Source organism: Orcinus orca, chromosome 16, assembly GCF_937001465.1.
Source record: "Orcinus orca chromosome 16, mOrcOrc1.1, whole genome shotgun sequence".
Taxonomy (NCBI): Eukaryota; Metazoa; Chordata; class Mammalia; order Artiodactyla; family Delphinidae; genus Orcinus; species Orcinus orca.
Genome location: NC_064574.1, coordinates 57615235 through 57635406, shown reverse-complemented (window position 1 = coordinate 57635406; position 20172 = coordinate 57615235). Strand labels below are relative to the sequence as shown.

Sequence of the window (20172 nt, the reverse complement as noted above, 5' to 3'; positions counted from 1 at the left end):
AAGAGGTAGGAACTAGCCTGGAAAGGGTAGGATCATGACTGTCTAGGGCAGGGAGACTCAAGGAAGATGGGAGTGGGTCTCAGTGTCAAATAGATGCACCTGTTAGCTTTAGTAATGAGAGGGCCACTGGTGATCTTGTTGAAGCCAGTTTTAGAGGAGAGGTTGGTGCAGAAGAGGACTGTGTCCTGCTCACAGATGATGGGATTAGTAGGAGAGAGGCCTCTGTCATCAGTGGAGGAGGGGAGAAGGAAGACGTGTGCCAAGGCGGGTAAGTTTGTAGGGTATGCAGGTTGTCCATAGACTGTGAAATCAGAGGCAGATTCATCAGCTGGAAGTGAGGATGGAGCTGTCACAGTTGCAGTTCCTCATGGGCAGGTGTGAAGGTTTGAAATACTTCCTAGGGAATGTAAGATGGCCAATCAGGAAAAAGGAAAAGAACTTTTGGTCAGAGACGGGGTCCTTACATTCAAAAGAGTATTCAGCTATGCGGTTACGTGATGTTTTCCACCTATACTCGGTGGTTTTCAGGTGAGGAAGTGTTTGGATTGACTGAGTTGGCAGAAGGTGGTACCAGGGAGGTATGACAGGAAGACAAAGTGGGGGCAGGGTAGTTACGGATATGGAAGAACATGTACTGATGTGGTAGATGAAGAGGCCTGGGTTGGAATGGGGAGGAGGTGAAGGCATGAATGAGTAGATCAACTGGGAGGAAAGAGAGGGCCCTGGGACCATGGCCAAAATGATGTTGGAGAAGAGACATGAGAATAGCAGTGTGAGAGCACTGTGGGGTTTTCTAAATTGAGAATCATTGAATCAAGCAATTCTAAGTGAATTACCCCTCATGGGAATGAGTGGCTAAAGTGGGCTGGAGGTGGCCTGTGGAGAGGAGGTCAATAAACTGACCTCTAACTTTATCCAGATAGTCTGGCAAATATGAATGTATTTATGAAGGATATGATACAATCATTTGAAAACAGGACAATTCCAAAAGATGTGGGAGCTGACAAATACCAACCATACATGTATGAAATCACCAATATTATCCCCAAGTGCTAAGTCATCAAGGGATCCCAAGGCCAATTGCCAGTTTGAACTCAAATGCAACCAAATTGCAATGTGCACATAGCAATTTCAGCTTACTATCCAGGGGCTGCTATAATCTTGTCCCACTGTATCCCTTTATTCCTCTTTCTCTCTCATCCTCTTTGTACATTGTGTATTTCATCCAATTCGGGCAAATTCCTAGTCCACAAACATGTCCCTTAAGCTCAACTGCTATGCTTTTGTCCACACTGTCTGTTCAACTTAGAAGTCTCTTCTCTCCACACTGATTTTCCAGCTCCTCTGCCTGTTCTACAACTTCCCTCAATTGCCGTTCCTCTCATAAGGTCTCCCCTCTCTCACCAGATCTCCTCTTCCACTTCTGATGCTCCCTTGCATCTACTTCACCTTTCCTTTTTTGGCACTTGTCATTTTCTGTTTTATTTTATAACATTCTGAGAGCATTGTATTTTATTTTCCCTATTAGTAGGGGGGTTGCTTACACACAGAGACTTAGATCAGGGCTTGGTAAACATTTTATACAAAAGACAGCTAGTAAATATTTCAGGCTTGGCGGGCCATACTGTCTTTATGGCAAGTACTCAAACTCTGCTGTTTTAGTGTGAAAGCAACCATAAACAGCATATAAGGAAATGAGCATGGCTGTGTTCCAATCAAACTTTATTTATGGACATGGAAATTCAAATATCGTATCATTTTCACATGTCACAAAATATTATTCTTTCCATTGTTTTCAACCATTTAGAAATATAAGATCCACCCTTTGCTCATGGGCTGTATAAAAACCACTGGCCCTTGGGACAAAGTTTGCCAGTCCTCAGCTTAGAGTCCTTTTGCTGCTGTATCACCAGTGCTAGGACAACGTATGGCACATAGTAAGCACTCAATAAACATTTGTTGAGTAGATTAACCAAAGAGTCAATGTAATCCAACCTTAACTGACCGAAAGCCTAGAGAATAGCTTTGCTTATTGGTTGTTAACACTCAGAATCAACAGGGATCTTGGGCTTCTACCTTTGGCTATACTTTGTGTGAATCTGAAAAGTTTTGATTTAACTAAGGTGACATAGCTCACAGGCATCATCACGGAACTTGAATTTGAGTCTTCTGACTCCAAGTCTAGGGTTCTTTTGAACTATGAGTTTGCCAGTATAATTCAATAAGAAATGCCAAGTAGCTCCCTGGATGGTCACCAAGATTTTCATTTCATCCGAGTAACTCTGTGGGGCTCTGGCATTGTTAATTAGTGTCCAAGATGAGGATGATCAGTTTGAATGAAATTGGTTTGACAGTGGAGGGCTACTTAGGCTCAGTTTTCTGAAATAGCAAGTCTTATCTGGCCCATCCCAAGGGGATCCTTGTCTCCTACACCGCCTTCTAATAATCATGTTTTTAACAGTGGGCAAAGCTGTGGTTAAGCTTATTACTGTTCCCTCACCATTAAATCTTCTGTTGGCTTTAGTGTTTCAAAGGATCCTCTCACTGGAATACTTTAGGACTCAGACAAGCCTGGAGCAAAGTAGTTTGGGGCCCGAGCTGAGCAAAGAAAAACGACTGTCAAAATACCATCTTATTTAAGGAGAATTGAAATTCTGATCCGGGTGCATTTCATCACAGGGATGGATTTCACCCATGCACAAGAGCTTTTGTTAGCATCTTTGTAATAACCAACAAGGCCTCAGGCACCAACCCCTGGCTCGCCCTTTCATTTAAAAGGAGGAAAACCTCCATCTCAAAGACTTAAATGTATTATTTTGCCCCAGATGTGAAAGAACGAATGCCCATCAGAGGCCTGACACCAAGTGTTCCAAACCCTTCAACTTTCACAACCCAATAACTTTTCACGGGTGAGAGAATTAAATACTTTGCAACTGATCAATACCCCCAGGTCTTAAAACCTTATTTTAAAACTCTGCAGACACTGTCAATGAGGTTAACTTTGAATGTTCAGGCTGAGATCCAAACGGAACTGGTTTTTTTACATAAGGCTGAGTGAGGAAATCAACGAGCCTTTGGCCCGTTCTATCCCCTGTCAGGTTTGATGCATTGAAGTCTCCTGTTCCCTTAGTCTCCAATTTAATTACCTGGAACTTATCTCCTTTTATAAACTGTTACACACTCAGCCCCCAGTTTTTTTTTTTTTTACCACTTTGCAAGGTTTTCATGGGAAAAAAAAAAAGCTGCCCAAGAGTAAGAGGAGGAGTCACACCTGTATTCATATCCAGCCTCGTCATGATTTTCGGGCTGGTAAGAATGACTTGATAGTCCCAATGAATGAAGGGCCCTCTCAGCTATCAGCCCAGCTCTGGAGGGCTCCTGACCACCTCCTAACTCTTACCAACTCTGCCAAGGGAGCAAAGAGCTGCTAAATATCCTTCAAGTAAATATTCAAAAAAGAGCTATTTACTCTGCCGGATTGCAAATGGTATTTCATTTATCTTACAAGTAGAAACTACACCGATCTTTGAAATTTACTCAGAAAAGTACATTAGAAGGTCAAAAGAAAAACCTTTTCCGTATTTCTAAATTGTCTTTGCAAAGGTGTTAAAAAAATAACCCTGGTTATCACTACTATTATAATAGAGGACTGTCCTTAGGTCAAGTTCTTGTTCAATATTAGGTGCTTATCCCCCCCCACTCCAGGTCCTGTGTTTATCCCATTTTCCTTCACATCTCCTCCTGAAGTGTTTTTGCAGACCTATAGGCTTCCTGGTTTTCTTCGCCAAGGCAACAGCCTTTTCAGGAGTTCAACCAAGTTTAAGTCCAAATTTTGATGATAACAGATGCAGCAATGTAAACAGAGTCACATCGTCTTGGCCGTCAGCATCTCAGGTACAATGTGTGACAGAGGCAAGATGGAATCCTCCCTTCTAAGGCCCCTTACGTAATGGATGGAGATTACCACAGAGGCGAAGAAAAAGTCTAATCAGCTGTTAGAGCCCTAAATTACATTCCTCTTGGTTGAAATCCCCAAATTACCTAATTGTCACACAGTTCACATTTGAGCGGCTGATTTTTTCCCTGATCTATTATTCTAATCGCCTTTTGGATGTCGATGTTAGCAACCTCAAGCCTGCAAGTGCTCACTGCAGCGCTGCTGTCAGCGACATGACCCAGGGTGGAATTCAAGGTCCTTAGAAGAATCAAGTCACAGGCGCACTGAGGAAACAACTGGAGAACATGAAAGAAAACCACAAGGTAGCCACCTCCGGCTGTTCTCTCTCCTCCTCCTGTATTTCACAGGGAGAGAGCACCTTGCCCCTCTCCAAAGGGGACAGGCCATGCATCTGGGGAGGCTGAGCTCAGGTATCCCATCTCCTCAGGGCATCGCTACTCGCAGCAGGGTCTTTCCAGTTGATCCGTAGAATGTTCCCTCATTTCCTTTGTTTGCCTTAATATTTCCCAGACCAAATCTGATGGCAACCTTGGGAATATCAAACAGTGGTGATGACCCCAGTCTCTCAAGTCAGATGGCCTGAGCTCAGCCTCCAGATGCTCTCTCTTGGTTTTTTGATCTTGGGCAAGTCACATCAGCTCCCAGTTTCCCAATCTATAAAATGAGGGTAATGATGACCTTTTCCCTACAGGGATGTGAGGGTAAAATGAGGAAGTGCGTGTTGGGGTGATCACAGTGTCTCAAGACATGCCAGTTATTATACTTACTCATTATTTAATAATTAGTACAGTCCATTGGAGGGCTGACTGATACTGACACAGAAGTTACATAATGAAGGACTCCCAGGAGAGGGTTCAAAAATTAATTAGTAATTGTGAGAGGGATCCTTTTTATTTTTTACTGATTTTTCAAGTCTCTAATGTTAAATGATTCCAACATGGAGCCAAAGGAGAGAAAGAAAACACTATTAACTGTTTAGCTAATGACCAGGACACATCACTTTTTAAGATCACATAAATAATTAAAAGTAAACCAAAGAAGTAGAGCTTCTCTCCATCCCCAGGGACCTGGGAACAGAGGAACTTTGTAGAACTGAATAAGTGAACTTCTGAAGAAAATGGAGGCTCATTGTTCCAGAGACTTTCACTTTTAAATCTGAGCTTGAACGAGCATTGAGCTCTTCTCGTGTTGAATGAACCTCAAGAGGAGAATGGAAGCAATAGGCAGGTTGTTCGAGGAAATAACGGTGATCAAAACACGTCTCCATGAATTACCAGATCAGTGCTGAGTCCTAAGACAGCCGATGTCATTATCCATAAAGATATTAGATTATCCTGAGAGCAGTTATTATAGGAGAAAAAAAATCAACTGCTCCAATGTGAGCTGTATAACAATCAGGCAATTCTGAAATTTCAGCTGAGAGGAATTTAATTAAGGCTCTAACAGCTGATTCAACTCATTTAGATCTGCTGGCAATTGCTACTGGTTACATAAGAAACCCAAGAAGAAAGATTCCCATCTTTTCCTTATGCTGTGTTTAATCCTGCTGGTAGCCATACATAGGATCCTTTAGGTGCGTCTCTTAGATCACCCAGAACAGAATGAGCTGGGATCCTGGTTAAAAAGATAGGTTCCCAAGCCTCATCCCACATTTACTGATGCATACACTCCAGCGATCTAGGAGTCTGCGTTCATTCCCTCATTCATTTATTTATTTATTTATTTATTAAAATTTATTTATTTAATTTTGGCTGCGTTGGGTCTTCGTTGCTGCGCGCGGGCTTTCTCTAGTTGCAGCGAGTGGGGGCCACTCTTCGTTGCGGAGCACGGGCTCTAGGTGCGCAGGCTTCGGTGGGCTCAGCAGTTGTGGCTCACAGGCTGTAGAGCGCAGGCTCCGTAGCTGTGGCCCACAGGCCCAGTTGCTCTGCGGCATGTGGGATCCTCCCGGACCAGGGCTCGAACCCGTATCCCCTGCACTGGCAGGCGGATTCCCAACCACTGCGCCACGAGGGAAGTCCCCATTTATTTTAATTGAAGTATAGTTGATTTACAATATTGTGTTAGTTTCAGGTGTATAGCAAAGTGATTCAGTTATTTATATATGTGTATTTTCAGATTCTTTCCCATTATAGGTTATTACAAGATATTGACCTATATAGTGCCCTGTGCTGTACAGTAAATCACTGTTGTTTATGTATTTTATGTATAATGGTGTGTATCTGTTAATCCCATACTCCTCATTTATCCCTCCCCCCTCTTTCCGCTTGGAGTCTGCATTCTTAATCAGCCCCCAAGGAGAGGTTCTTATTCCTGCTAAAGTCTCATAATCCCACTACCTTCAGTAACCGCATTTAAGACAGTGCATTCAAAGGAAGCAGGTGCTTTACTTTAACACCTGAAAAGCAATTCTTAGTTTCACTCTGCCAGTGGCCATCTGAGACCCCATGGCACTGAAGATAAAGTAGGTTTGGTCCACACCTGCTTTTCAGCAGTTTTATTGTAGAAGCTTGTTTGAATATACCATGCAGGGGAAATCTGGGGTGCAATGTGACATCTGGTTTCAGCAGACTCTAGCTGTCTTGAACGAACTTTAGATCGGGTTTTGGTTCACAAAAAAGTCACGACTCAACTGCAAACTACTCCAGATAGAGCACATTTCAACTTAATATCAAGTCAGGGTTGTGGCTCAGACATCTTTGTTGTAGTTTCCAGGTCAATCAAATTCAGATCTACTTTTGGCTTCGAGCAGCAACCGAAGACACAAAATTACTCATGTGTAAGCCTGCTATCAGCTCTGCATTTGCATGCAGAGGCATGGAAGTGATGCTACCGGTGATGCTATTTATGCTAAATACGGACTTTAAGTCATTTTAAATTTCCTTCATGGACATTTATCTTGTGTCCTTTAGAAGACTTTATATTTCAGGTGGAGAGAAATTGGCCTCCTGTTTGCTTTGTTTTTCTCCTGAAATTCATCTTCCTGAAGAGTTAATTACTCGCATTTTCTCCACCTTGGGAGTAAATCCCTGCTTATTATCTGGAATGTTTTCCGGTGTTTTGCACATGTGAAGTGTTTGTTTTAGGACCTGTTTCCCCCTTGGTTATGAAATCACTCAAAGAGCTAACCAGGGCCAGTCAAGCTGGAGCACAGGCAGCGTGAACTCTGCTTTCATTGTCGGTTTTGATAAATTTCATCTCTGATTTTTAATTTTACAATCCCTATTGTCTTGTCTCCAAGGAGAGGATCTGAGTAAACAGGCAACTCTCCTCTTTTAACTTTGAATTCTAAGTAAAAATTGATGCCAGTGCTGTCTTCTGAATTGAGTTCAGTTCAGCAAATATTTATTGAACTGGAATGTGGTGAACACTGTACTACAGCCGATGTGGGTCATGTTGTGTGAAAGGCTGGCCAGGCCAGAGATTCTATAATACAGGGCAAACTGAGCCCTTAATCCCCACCCCCATACAGATACACAATCGGTCTCTAAGTTGTATTGATTCCATCACTTTGGGATCCTGTGAGTTCATGCCCCCTCCCCATGCGGCCCTATGCTAGACTCATCCAGATTAATGCAGCTGCCTCCTGACCCATCACTCTGCCTTCAGAATCTTTTAGGCACAAACCCTTTCTCTGCACTGCACTGGGAAGAAGTGTCCTAATACGTCAGACTGATTGTATCCCTCCCCTGATTAAAAATCTTCAATAATCCCCATCTCCATCTGCCATGCTGGTATGGCTCATGGTTGGAAGTCAATTCCTTTAGAAGCATCTTTGGTTTCCTTGCAGAGCAGGAAGCTCTCTGCTCCAGTAGTATCCTGTGCCCACCCCAGCATAGCAGTTACCGCATTTATTATCTCATGTTATCTCATGGCCAGTGTGCTTTAACTCCTCTTCTCTAACCAGACTAGAAAGTCTGAGCACTGGGACCAGCCTGCACTGTTCACAGTTGTAGCCCCAGAGCCTCCTGCAGTGCCTGGCACAATGTAAAGCCCTGGACGCATGTGTATTGAGCTCATGAATGAACAAGCAAGAGAATTCAAGGGAAAAAGAGAATGCTCAAAACCGCGTTCCAGGGCCTCCCTGGTGGCGCAGTGGTTGAGAGTCCGCCTGCCGATGCAGGGGACACGGGTTCGTGCCCTGGTCCGGGAAGATCCCACATGCCGCGGAGCGGCTAGGCCCGTGAGTCTTGGCCACTGAGCCTACGCGTCCGGAGCCTGTGCTCCGCAACAGGAGAGGCTGCAACAGTGAGAGGCCCGTGTACCGCAAAAAACAAAACCAAAAAAAATGCATTCCAGCTGGAGTATTAAGCTGCAGGGGAGAGACGGTATTTGAGCTGTACCTGGAAAGAGTGGGTAGGATTTCAGTCAGTGGAGATGATAAGGAGAGGAATTTCACGTAGAAGTAGTGCAGGCAAAGGTGGGGAAATGGGTGTCATTCAGGGTATGTGTGGTGAGAGTGAAAAGTGTATGCATCATGGTGGCTTAGTATTGTGCATGTTTGTAGAGGTGTGAGTGTAGGTGTGTGTTAGGCATGTGTGTATGTGTAGTTGTACGTGTGTGGAGGTGAGTGTATATATGTGTGTATTGTGAATTCAGGTAGGTATGAGTGTAGCTGTGTGTTTATGTATAGATGTATAAATATATGATACATATATGTGTGCATGTGTACGGGTTTGAATCCACTTATATATGGATTTTTTTCAGTAGTAAATACTGCAGTACTACATGATCCCCAGTGGGTTGAATCCACAGATATGGAGGAACCATGGTTATGGAGGACCAACTATATCTTATACACAAATTTTTGACTGCACGAAGGGTCAGTGCTCCTAAACCCCACGTTGCTCAAGGGTTAACTGTATACACATATGCACATACATATATATGTAGATACATGTGTGAGTGTGTGTAGGTGTAAGCGTATGTGTGTTTGAAGGTGTAGGTGTATATGTTTTAGTGTGAGGGTGTGTATAGGGTGTGCAAAAGAGAAATCAACAAAGTGATAGAAAGAGAGAGAGGACAGTGTATTGAGGTTGATGGGACCTATACTCTGGAGTCCATTAATGTAAGAGGAGTCTGACTGATTTTGTGGGCAGTATGAGTCATGGAAGCATTTGAGTAGAGGTAGATCTATGATTTTGGTGTTTAGATATACGTTTTTAGGGAGTGGCTTGGGAGAGAACAGTTGTGAGGTGATTTTAACTGTCTCTTGTAAGCATTTCATGAATAGATCAAATACAATCAAGCGCTCATACCTCTTTGAAAGGAGAGTCACAAACATCTATTAACCTCGTTTCTTCCAGCCTCTCGCAGCCTCTGTGACATCGCTATGGATTTAACCAGACCTTAAGGGATGAATATTAACTTACGACAGTTTCTGGAGATGAAATTATCTTTTCCTCTGAGAAAATATTGGCTGAACGTTTTGATAAGTAATCACTGCTCTGTCACAAAACACTTCCTGGGAGCTGAAGAGGAATTAGATTTCTAAAAGCACAGCATTTAAATTTTATTAGTAAGAACAGATTAAAAAATCATTACAAAGTTAATTTCCCCTTTCTCCACTTCTTTTAACAAAATCACTTTTCTCCATTAGAGGTCAATTATTTTTCTTTGTCCTCAAAACTTCAGTTTATTTGCTGAAAACATTTAAAGGTTTATCACCAAAATCCAGTTTATTTTGAAGATAAAGATTTTTTTTCTTCTCCCACACAGCCTAGTTGGGGGAATTTGGGACTGTTCTCAAGTCCAAAATTCATGACAGAGATAAAAATCATCTGCCCACACCTTCTTCTTGTGTATAGGGTGTTTATAAGAATGAAAATAGTGCTAAGAATAGTGCCTAATAATCTCTGGACCTAGAGGTTATCGTACTAAATGAAGTCAAGTCAGACAGAGAAAGACAGATGTCATATGATGTCACTTATATGTGGAATCTAAAAAAAAATGATACAAATGACTTAGTTACAAGACAGAAATAGACTCACAGACATAGAAAAGAAATTTATGGTTACCCAAAGGGAAAGAGAGGGAGGGATAAATTAGGAGTTTGGGATTAGCAGACACAAACCACTGTCATCGAATGTTACAGACTCTGCTAAGTGTGGTGTGTTCATTCATTCCATCAACACCTATCCAGCTGTGCCAGGCCCTGAGTTAGAAGCTGTGGACATAGAAACCAACTAATATACATATATATTAATATATATAATATATATATATATCCCTGCTAGACTGAGGAATCACAATCTAATGAGTGAAACATACACAAACACATAGGTTGTTGAGGTATAATATTGTTAAGCAAATGAAAATTAGGTATTTAACTCAAATCAAGGATTTGTGAATGAAATGTTATGACGTCTGAGATTTCCTTCAATATAATATGGGAGGAGTGGTTGGGAGTATAAATGAAACAAGATTGACCATGAGTTAGTCATTAATGAAGCTCGATAACGGGAAGATGGAGATACATGCTAGTATTTTACTTTTGTATGAGTTAAAGTTTTTCCATAATAAAAAAAAGAAAAAAAGGAATGGAGGGGGCAAGAAGCTTCCACTTTTGGGAAAGTTATATATGGACCCATGTTCATGATGATTTCTTCATTTCTTTTTCCATTCTGGTTAACAGACTAGATTAACTCTTACAGCAAATCTCAACTCCTTAACTGGACCTGCGAGGCTTTGCGTCATCTGGCCCCTGCCAGCCTGGAGGGCTCTTCCTGCCTCTGCTCCCTCTACCCCCTCATCCACTCATCTTGGATTTCCAGTCTCAGCTTAAATGCCACCTCTTGGGGAAGACTTATGTGATTTCTTTCCCCCTTTTTCCAGTCTTAGACCCATATTTTATTTCTTCCTCCCAGTTTGTATGATGTATATTTTTATGTGGTTATTTGACTCATGTTTGTCTTTCCAATTAGCATAAAAATTCCTTGCAAGTAAAAATTGTGCTGCTTGCACTACAGTACCCTTAGTGCCTAGCGCAGTGCTTGGCACCTAGAAGCCACTCAGTAAACATTTATGGAGTAAACGAATCTCTATTAAGCCTGTCTACAGACTCCAGACTCAGTTATGTAGTCCTTTGTAAATAGGAACATAGGAGGGGAAAGCGAAGGATGTCTGTTTCTCCCCTATCTGGTATATAAAATCCTGGAGTTGAGATTTTTGGCGTTTGGAACAGGAGCCTGTCACACTCAGAGAAGGAGGTAAGAGCTCTCAGGATCTAGGGCAATGTTTACACAGCAGCTTCAGCTCCTAATCAAGTTTTCCCACCACCACTCGCTTCCACCCTCCTTGGCTGACCCATAGGTGCTTACTTAGATGTGTTGGGAAGGGAGAGAGGAACTCAGAGGAGATTCAGGAAGTTATTGCACTCTGGGAACTCATAAACCTTTGCAGCCTCTCTCTCCATGAGTCAGCCTTGGGCTGGAAGCTTTGCCTGCCTCCCATGGTGTAGGGTATGTGACATGGTCAGTGACATCACCAAAGATTCTGCTGGCTAAACGGGCTTTGCCTCTACTTATGTTACCTTGGGACTTAAGGAGCTGTCTCTGAAAGGAAGAAAGGGTCTTGGAGCAATAACATGATTACTGCAGATCAATTAATAGAAACACTAGTGGGAAAGCACCTTTGGATTCACATAGTTCCATGGTATAGCTCTGGATCCACCACTTACTAGCTGTGCAAGTTTGGGCAGTTTACATAACCTCTCTGTGCTTCAGTTTGCTGAACTGTGACGCTGGAATAATAATCCTTACCACGTGGAATTTGTAGGATTAAACTAAGTGGTAATATTGGCACATTTCCCGACTACACAGACATGCCCAGAAGTGACATTATTATAAGTATAACATCAAATGCTGTGGTGGAGATGTGAGCAAAGTTCTCTGTTACCAGGGAAGACAGGAATGCTTGTACAGATTAGGTGATAGTTGAGCTGTATCTTAAATGCCACCTACAGTAATAAAATAATAGCAGCTGCCACAATGTTACAGGTTAAGTTCTGTGCTCAATGCTTCAAGGACATTTTTGGCTCATTCAAATCTCACTACAGTTCTGAAAGCATATCCTGTTGCAATCCACATTTTACAGATAGAGAAAGCAAAGCTCAGAGAGGTTAAGCAACTTTCCCAAGGCTACTCAGCTAATGGATGAAGCCAGGATTAGCACTTAGTTCTGTGTGACTCCAAAAGCCATTGTCTTACCCACTGAACTGCCCAGCCTCTTTTGAAGGCTATGTTTGAGTTTTCTAAGGGAGATGAAAAAGAAAGAGATGGGTATAACATGTTCCAAAAGGAAGAGCTTGGATATCTCTTTATCTATTTGCATGTTTATTATTATTGGCTTGGTCTTTGTCCAGCAGCTGACTGATGGTTCCAACAAGGCAGGAATCGTTCTGTTTTATCCCTCATTGTTCCCGGGCTGGTGTCAGCACACACATAGCTGGTGTTCAGTAAATCTATGTTGAATGAATTAAGAATTTGATGGGCTCCACATTCTCTCCAGCCTATGTTACATCACAGCCTGAGGAGATGAACGTGTTTGCTTGACCAAATTACTCTACTGCCCTTCCTAACTTAAAAAGGAAGGTATCAGTGAAGCTGGACAGTTTTGTAATTGGCCACACGGCATGTTTCTCTACAAGCAGCAAACATTTTCCAGTCCAAATGATGATGTCATCTTCCAGAGCACTGATTGCCTTCTCTCCTGTCACCTATCACCTCTCCTGGTGTCCAGCGTGTCTGAATTCTCTTTAAGGGCCTGAGATTCATTTCTGGTGACACATTACAGGAGGAGAGGTGAGTGGGTCATATGAACACAGACAAGGCTGGACTTGGCACTTTGCTCTTCAGACGAGGTATTTTCCTTGAGGTTTGTGTTACAAATAAAGCGCTGCTCTGTGGTGTCGAGCAGTTGCGCTTGGGAACGGGAGGAGGAAGCACAAAGTGCGGTGCTGGGGGCAGCTTTCTCCCAGTGTGTGTGCGAGAGTGCCAAGAAGCTGTCAAATAAAATTAAGGTTCAAAACATACAGCCTTCAATTTGATTTCACTAAGATGCCGACAGCTGCTCAGAGGGAACACAATCGATTCTGTTTTGACAGGTCTTGATGTACAGTAAGCAGTAAAAGTCTCCACTCTGTGCTGGATTAAGAAAAATTCACCTTAATTTCAACTTAAATAGAACCGTATCTGAGCTTGAAGGGAGGCTTCTCGTCTGCTCACCTGCTCTACCCCCTTGTTTCTCCTGCCAATCCTCCCTCTTTTTTGCCCTTGGACTTCATCTTCCTCTCCCCTTGCCTCTTTTTCTTTTTCTTAGCACTTTTAAAATCTCTCTCCCTCTCACTGACTCTCTTCTATACTTAAAAGGGAGAGTTTGGAGTCCTTACTACGTGCTGAGCACTGCCCTATATGCTTTTCTCGAATTGCCTTATTTAATTCCCACGACATCCTTATAAAGTAGGTGGAATTGTGTCTATTTACAGATGAGAAAACAGATGTTCATAGTGATTAAAAGCCTGCCTGGGGTTGTACAGCTAGTAAGTGGCAGATCTGGGGATTCAAGCCTAGACCTCTGATTCTAAAAGTCCTTGCTCTTTTCATGACATTAGTGGGCCTGAGCCCTGGCAGAACATCACAATCACTTGGGGATCTCCAACGGCATCAGTGCTTTGTCACCACCCCCGTATTTATTAGTCTGGGGAGAGTCCAGGGCATGGGAGCGGCCCAGTATTCTGCTTTCCCTTTGTCCTCATCTTTCTTAGCATATAAACAGAAGTGTACGTTGAGGTAGGTAGCAGAAAAGCCCTGAAGATGATGGGGTTCTTCTCCCATACCTCTTACGGGGGAGGACTCACCTTTCTGGAAGCCAGTGGTGCCGGAAAGCACAGTTGTGTCTTTCTCTTTATACCAGGTGGGCAAGTGGGAGAACCACACCCTGAGCCTGAGGCACGCCGTGTGGCCCAGGTACAAGTCCTTTTCAGACTGTGAGCCAGACGACAACCATCTGAGCATCGTCACACTGGAGGAGGCCCCCTTTGTCATCGTGGAAGACATAGACCCGCTGACTGAGACGTGTGTGAGGAACACTGTGCCATGTCGGAAGTTCATCAGAATCAAGTGAGTCCAGGGATGCTGTCGGTTGAATGTGCCCAATCCTTTACAATAGCCTGTATCACTGATAACAGGGGTATCTCTACAATAATAATAGAATGTAATATAAAATATACTCTATTATAATAGGTGGGTATAAAAATAGATTTTTTTAAAAGACCTGGAACTACACCAGGTGGTTTGCATTCATTTGATTCCAACAACGGCAATACGAGGTGCATGGTTTTGCCCATTTAAAACATGATAAAAACTGAGTTATGAGAAGATTAAGAAGCACGTTCAAAGCCGCTTAGCTAGTAGATGGAAGAGGCAGGACTCAAACACTTGTCCATCTGACTCCACCACCATATTCTTAACCAGTATGGTAAGTCAACCCTCCCCTTCAGTATTTACTAGAATAATTATTTCTTTTTTATTTTTCTGGTTGCTCCCTCCCCCAAACCATATCTACCACTTCCTTCCACCTCTCTTCTATTTCCCAGATCCAAACTTTTCAGAATTTTCAAAGCTTCTCTCCATTTTGGGGTCAACATCCACCTTACAAGTGACTTTCTGATGTGCTTAAGGTGGAGCTGATCTCCTGGGGATCTCCTAGGTCACCAGCAACAAACCAGCATTGCATCTAAGTCATTTCCTCTTTTATTACGATTGAAGAGGAACTGACATTTTTTATCAGATCCCCTGGTGAAGGGTTCTCCCTAATCTATAAACCCTTTGGAGATACATAAAGCTTCATGGCCAAGTCCAAGGCCCTGAATTTTGTCTTTGTAATGCAAACATAAACACAAATACCACCCTTGTGGAGGATTCACAAAAGGAAAAAGCCTACCGCCTGATGGAAATCTTTTTTTTTTTTTCCTGAGTATTTTCTGATTGCCTCCTTTCACCTGGACAATTTTTGCTTGCCCTTTAAGTCTTAAGCACTCCCTCCACAAGCTAGGTTAGTTCTCCCTACTTCCACAGTACCCTGGCTATGTCTCTATGTCTTAATCAGTTCAGGCTGCTATAACAAATTACCACGAGTGGGTGGCTTAAACAACAGACATTTATTCCTCACAGTTCTGGAGGCTGGGAAGTCCACGATCAAGGTGCTGGCAGATCTGGTGTCTGGTGGAGACCCTCTGGTTTGCAGACGGCTGTCTTCTCCTCACCTGGTAGAGAGCAGAGGGAGAGGAAGCAAGCTGTCCTGCTCCTTCTTATAAGGGCACTACTTCCATTTAGGAGGGTTCCACCCTCGTGACCTAATTACCTCTCCAAATACCATCACATTGGGGATTAGGGTTTCAACATATGAATTTGAGGGGAACATAAACATTCAGTCCATAGCACTCTCTAGCTGTCTTTCTCACTTGTTTTTATGGCTTACAGTTTGTCCAGAGTTTCCCCCAGAGTATTATCTGCCTAAATATAGGGAATGTGGTTTATTAATATTTGTGTCTTCAGTGACAAGCATAGAATATGACACCCCAATGTTGATGAAACTTGAACGGAGGGTGAATGGATACTTTTCCTCCCACATTCCAAATTCCAGCCTAAGTTCTTATTATACAAGATGCAAATCCCCATGGCTCAGTGCTTTGGATAAAGATAATTTTTTTTTTCCGGTACGCGGGCCTCTCACTGTTGTGGCCTCTCCCGTTGCGGAGCACAGGCTCCGGACGTGCAGGCTCAGCAGCCATGGCTCACGGGCCCAGCCGCTCCGCGGCATGTGGGATCTACCCGGACCGGGGCACAAACCCATGTCCCCTGCATCGGCAGGCGGACTCTCAACCACTGCGCCACCAGGGAAGCCCAAAGATAATTTTTTAAGAATATGATTGCTAAGTGTATTATGAAGGTGCATTTTGGTTTGGAGAAATTTTTTTATCAATAAGCAGCATTTTTGGAGTTGAAATTCTTATGGATTATTCGGTAAATAATCATCAGCTTTTTTGGGAGTCATCAGCCTCTTTGGGGTTGAAATTCTGAATAGATTAGTCAATAAATAAATACGCATGAAACATAGTTTCTGTGTTAGTCACAGTGCTGGGCATGGGGGATGCGTCAATGAACCGGGAAGGATCTTGCAGTCAAGGGGTGCACACGGTTAAAAAACTGCTCAACTAATAAGGGAACAGGGCAGCTCCACATTAGGATAAACCCTGTGAAGGATCTGAATAAGGTGGTGTGATAAGGGAGTCACTTGAGGTATGTGGGGCTCCTGCAGCTCACACAGCTAAGATTTAAGGTGACATGTAAAGGAGGAGAAGGAGCCAAACATGTGAAGAACTAGGGAAGAGCCACCCAGCTAGAGGAGCAGGTGCAAAGGCCCTGAGGGAGGAAAGAGATTGGCGAGTTTGGGAAACAGAAGGAAGCCTAGTGCAGTACTTGGAAGTGATGAACTGGGGGAATGACAGAAGGGGTAATGTGGAAAAGTTGTCAAAGGAGGTTTTGACTTGGGTGGGTGTTCTTTGAGCAGAACTTGGTCAGATTAAGAAAGCAGAGTGGCTGGCACAAAGCAAAGAGTATAACCCCACTGGGGCACCTTCTTTATGATAACAATATCTTCTCTGATTCAACAGGGCCAATCAAGTAGGGCATCTTATGCTTCACACTCAGTCATTGGAGATTAAAGTCTTTAAAATCAGAAGACTTGGAGCTGAAAACAATAGATCACCAAGTCCTGAGTCACACTGGTCTGGAGGAAATGAACCTCCAAATAAATTACTGTCTTTAAAAGAATTGACTTTTCAACTGAAGAATAGAAACAGATTAACAAGTTCAGATTCACAATTTGGGTTCCTGTGGGAGGGGGTGGCTTGCAATTTTCCTTTTCCCACTTGGTGACATGAGAATTGTACTGTGCTTCTAGGTGAAATTAAAGTCTTTGATTTACCTGAAAGCAATAGAAAATTACTAGGATCCAGTCATCCCAACATTAACACAGTTTAGATCAACTGCATTTCCTAAAGGTAACATCTTTGAGGCAGGCTGATTGGTTCCAAAAAGGATTCCTGTTGGACAACATGATTGTGTTTGTTTTCTTGGTGATATTCTTTCAGGGAAAACCCTTTGTCTCTCACTTCTGGCAAATGGTGGGGTCTTGAGGGCACACATCATTCTTCTAAAAAATCAGGTAGTAGGAAATGCGCTGAGAAATCAGACTTTTCTTCTTACCTGTTAGTTGAGTGTTAAGACGTGAAGAGAAAATTGAGGAAAACTTACCTGTTTTGATCTGTAAGGATAAATGGCTATACTGCCAGTTAATCCCCTAAACTGTCAAATCATTGGTGAAAAGAGAGGAAATATATTTTTAAGCACCTATGTGAGAGGTGCTTTAGATACCTTATTTAATATTTCCAACTATCCTGCAAGGTAAGTATCAGCCTTCTCAATGCACGAATAAGTAAACTGAGGTCTGTGAATGAAGAGACCCGTCCGAGTTTCCATGCTTGTCAAGGGCAGACCCAGGATTTGAAAGCAGCTCTGTCTGACTCGCAAGGCACATCCACTGGCCACACTGGGAAATTGTACAGCCAGAGAATTGATGACTTATTGGATCCCTTTCCCCATATTTGTTTTTATGAGTCTCCCTTTCTTTTGGGTGATGGTGGAGAGCAGAGATTACATGGGCACCATTTCTCAGATGTCTGGGTAGTTGTCATACCCCCTCCTCCACACACACACACACACACACACACACACACACACACACGCACACGAGGTTTGTGTTAACAACCAACAAAAGTTCCCAATATGGTCTGTGTTTCCAGATGTGGAAACACAGACCAAATGATGTTAGATAAACATCATTTTAGTGCTTAGATAACAATTCAGTATGTAGACGTGTCAACAATGGAATATTGAGGCAGCACATATCCTATGAAATACGTGACTCAGCATCTGACCATGGTACTAATGGATGCCCCAGGGCAAGGTGGAACCAAGTGCAGTGCCCAGAGAGGTCTTGATCTTCCTGTAGCAGTGGTTTAAATAGTTTTTGTTATCACTTGGGAAGACCCCTGTTTCCTTCCCTTTTAAAAGCATTTCTGGTTTTTCTGAGTGTCCTTTGAGTATGACTTTGTCAAGTAAATAAAGCAGAGTGGCTGACACAAAGCAACAAATGTAACCTTGGTAGATTCTGATAGGTTTTACGACAGCAATGCCCTCTGTATTTTAATAGGGCTTTTTCCTGATCAAGGACATTGCTATTTAGTAGTGTCACCTCTTACACTGCCTCCACGTAGGCAGGGAGGGAAAATGTTATAAATGAGCCTTCATTTGCGAGATGACTCGATCAAGAGACATTAAGTCCACAGACTCAGGCACAGAGTAGACCCCAGGTCTCCTGATTCTTAGCTGATAATTCTTAGTTTTCCTCAGCAAGGAGGGTATCTTTCCTAAGTAAGTAAGGCATCCTTTCTTCTTCCCTTTGGCTGCCAACCTCTATTTTCAGTGAAAGGATAAAGCAAAACTCCCCTTGCTCTGAGAATTTCACATCTTCCTCTCCTCCATTTTCCAATAAGTTTTTATAATTCAGTTTAGATTAGATGACTAAACTCTGATCTAAAGAGGTTGTATGTGTTATAAGCTTTAAAAAAATAAGACGTAGTAACTCTCATCTGTATAATGGGGATCTGAATACTACCTAATTAAGAAAAATGTTGTGAAGATTAATCCAACAATTAGTATAAAGCATTTATCACAGTGCATAGCAAATAGTAATTACTCAAGAAATGTTACCTGTTGTCATGCTTATTGTCATAATTAAGAACACTTTCTACTGTTGCTGTCATAAACTCACTGAACATCCTTGTAGAAGCCGCTTCCTCATTTTGGGCCTCTATTTCCCATGTGAAAAATAGTAGAAGAGTGTAGATAATGACTGAACACATTTTCCAGTACTAATACTCTACCATCTTGGGATTTTCTCTACAGCAATTCAACCAATGAGGGCATGAATGTTAAAAAATGCTGCAAGGGGTTCTGCATTGATATCCTAAAGAAGCTTTCGAGAACAGTGAAGTTTACCTATGACCTTTACCTGGTGACTAATGGGAAGCATGGCAAGAAAGTTAACAATGTGTGGAATGGAATGATTGGTGAGGTAAGTTATCTTTTCATCCCAAGGGCCCTCATTCAGACTTAGGGCCCAAGGTCCTCAGGGATGGTGGGAAGGATAAGTAAAGGGACGGTTCTTTTTTTTTGCCTTGTGTCCAGGTGGTTTATCAACGGGCAGTCATGGCAGTTGGCTCACTCACCATCAATGAGGAACGTTCTGAAGTGGTGGACTTCTCTGTGCCCTTTGTGGAGACGGGAATCAGTGTCATGGTTTCAAGAAGCAATGGCACTGTATCACCTTCTGCTTTTCTAGGTATGTGAACTTCACAGTCACTATTGCTTTCCTATGAGGAATTATAGGTATTTTGTCTTGTTTGCTCAAAAGACAGGACCAGATAGGACCTAGTTCAGTTCTAGGTAACCACGTCAGCATATTGAAAGCATGTTGCATTGAATTACGCAAACTTTCCCCCAGTTAACATCTTTCATTTATCTTTAACTTGGAAATAGCTGCTAAAAATACAATCACATATTCAGATACCGTCCTTGATAGTGCAGAATATAGATTAGTAGATATATTGCTTAGAGCCTTGAAAGCATGTAAAAAATAAACCTGTCTGTCCACAGTTAATTTAAATCAGCTCATAAACTTTTATTTAGCAGCCACATACCCATCCTCCATCCCTCACTAGAATGACAGTCATTTATTTACTGGATGTAAGAGTAAAAATAATGATGACTGTGCAATGATTTATACCAGTACTCTGATAAACAAAACAGAAGCAGTCTGAAGAGGATACACTGTTTTAAAATTAATGGAATCATATTTTAAATGTGCCTATCCTTTAAGCTGAATGGTTTATAAGAGAAGAAATTCTTCTTACTCTCCGTTTAACTGTTTCCTAGATTTATGTTTTTACACAAAAGGTTTTTATTTTTTAAAGCAAGGTAGTTCTGTTTTTTTTCTATCATCTGGTTTTCTTTAGCAGCTATGCATTAGGTAGCTTGGCTGGTGTAACTGAAACTGCATGGAATATAGCCAAGCATTTTTAATTTTTTCTTTAA

At 42.3% G+C, this 20172-nt stretch overlaps 1 protein-coding gene across 1 annotated transcript in view; it reads left to right on the top strand.

Moving 5' to 3' along the window:
• Positions 1 to 20172, top strand: part of GRIN2A (glutamate ionotropic receptor NMDA type subunit 2A) — a 374217-nt gene that overhangs the window by 265793 nt on the left and 88252 nt on the right. Inside the window, exons 4-6 of the mRNA XM_049699105.1 lie at positions 13868 to 14073; positions 18985 to 19153; positions 19267 to 19420. Coding sequence (XP_049555062.1) covers positions 13868 to 14073; positions 18985 to 19153; positions 19267 to 19420 — 529 coding nt within the window. The remainder of the gene's footprint in view (positions 1 to 13867; positions 14074 to 18984; positions 19154 to 19266; positions 19421 to 20172) is intronic.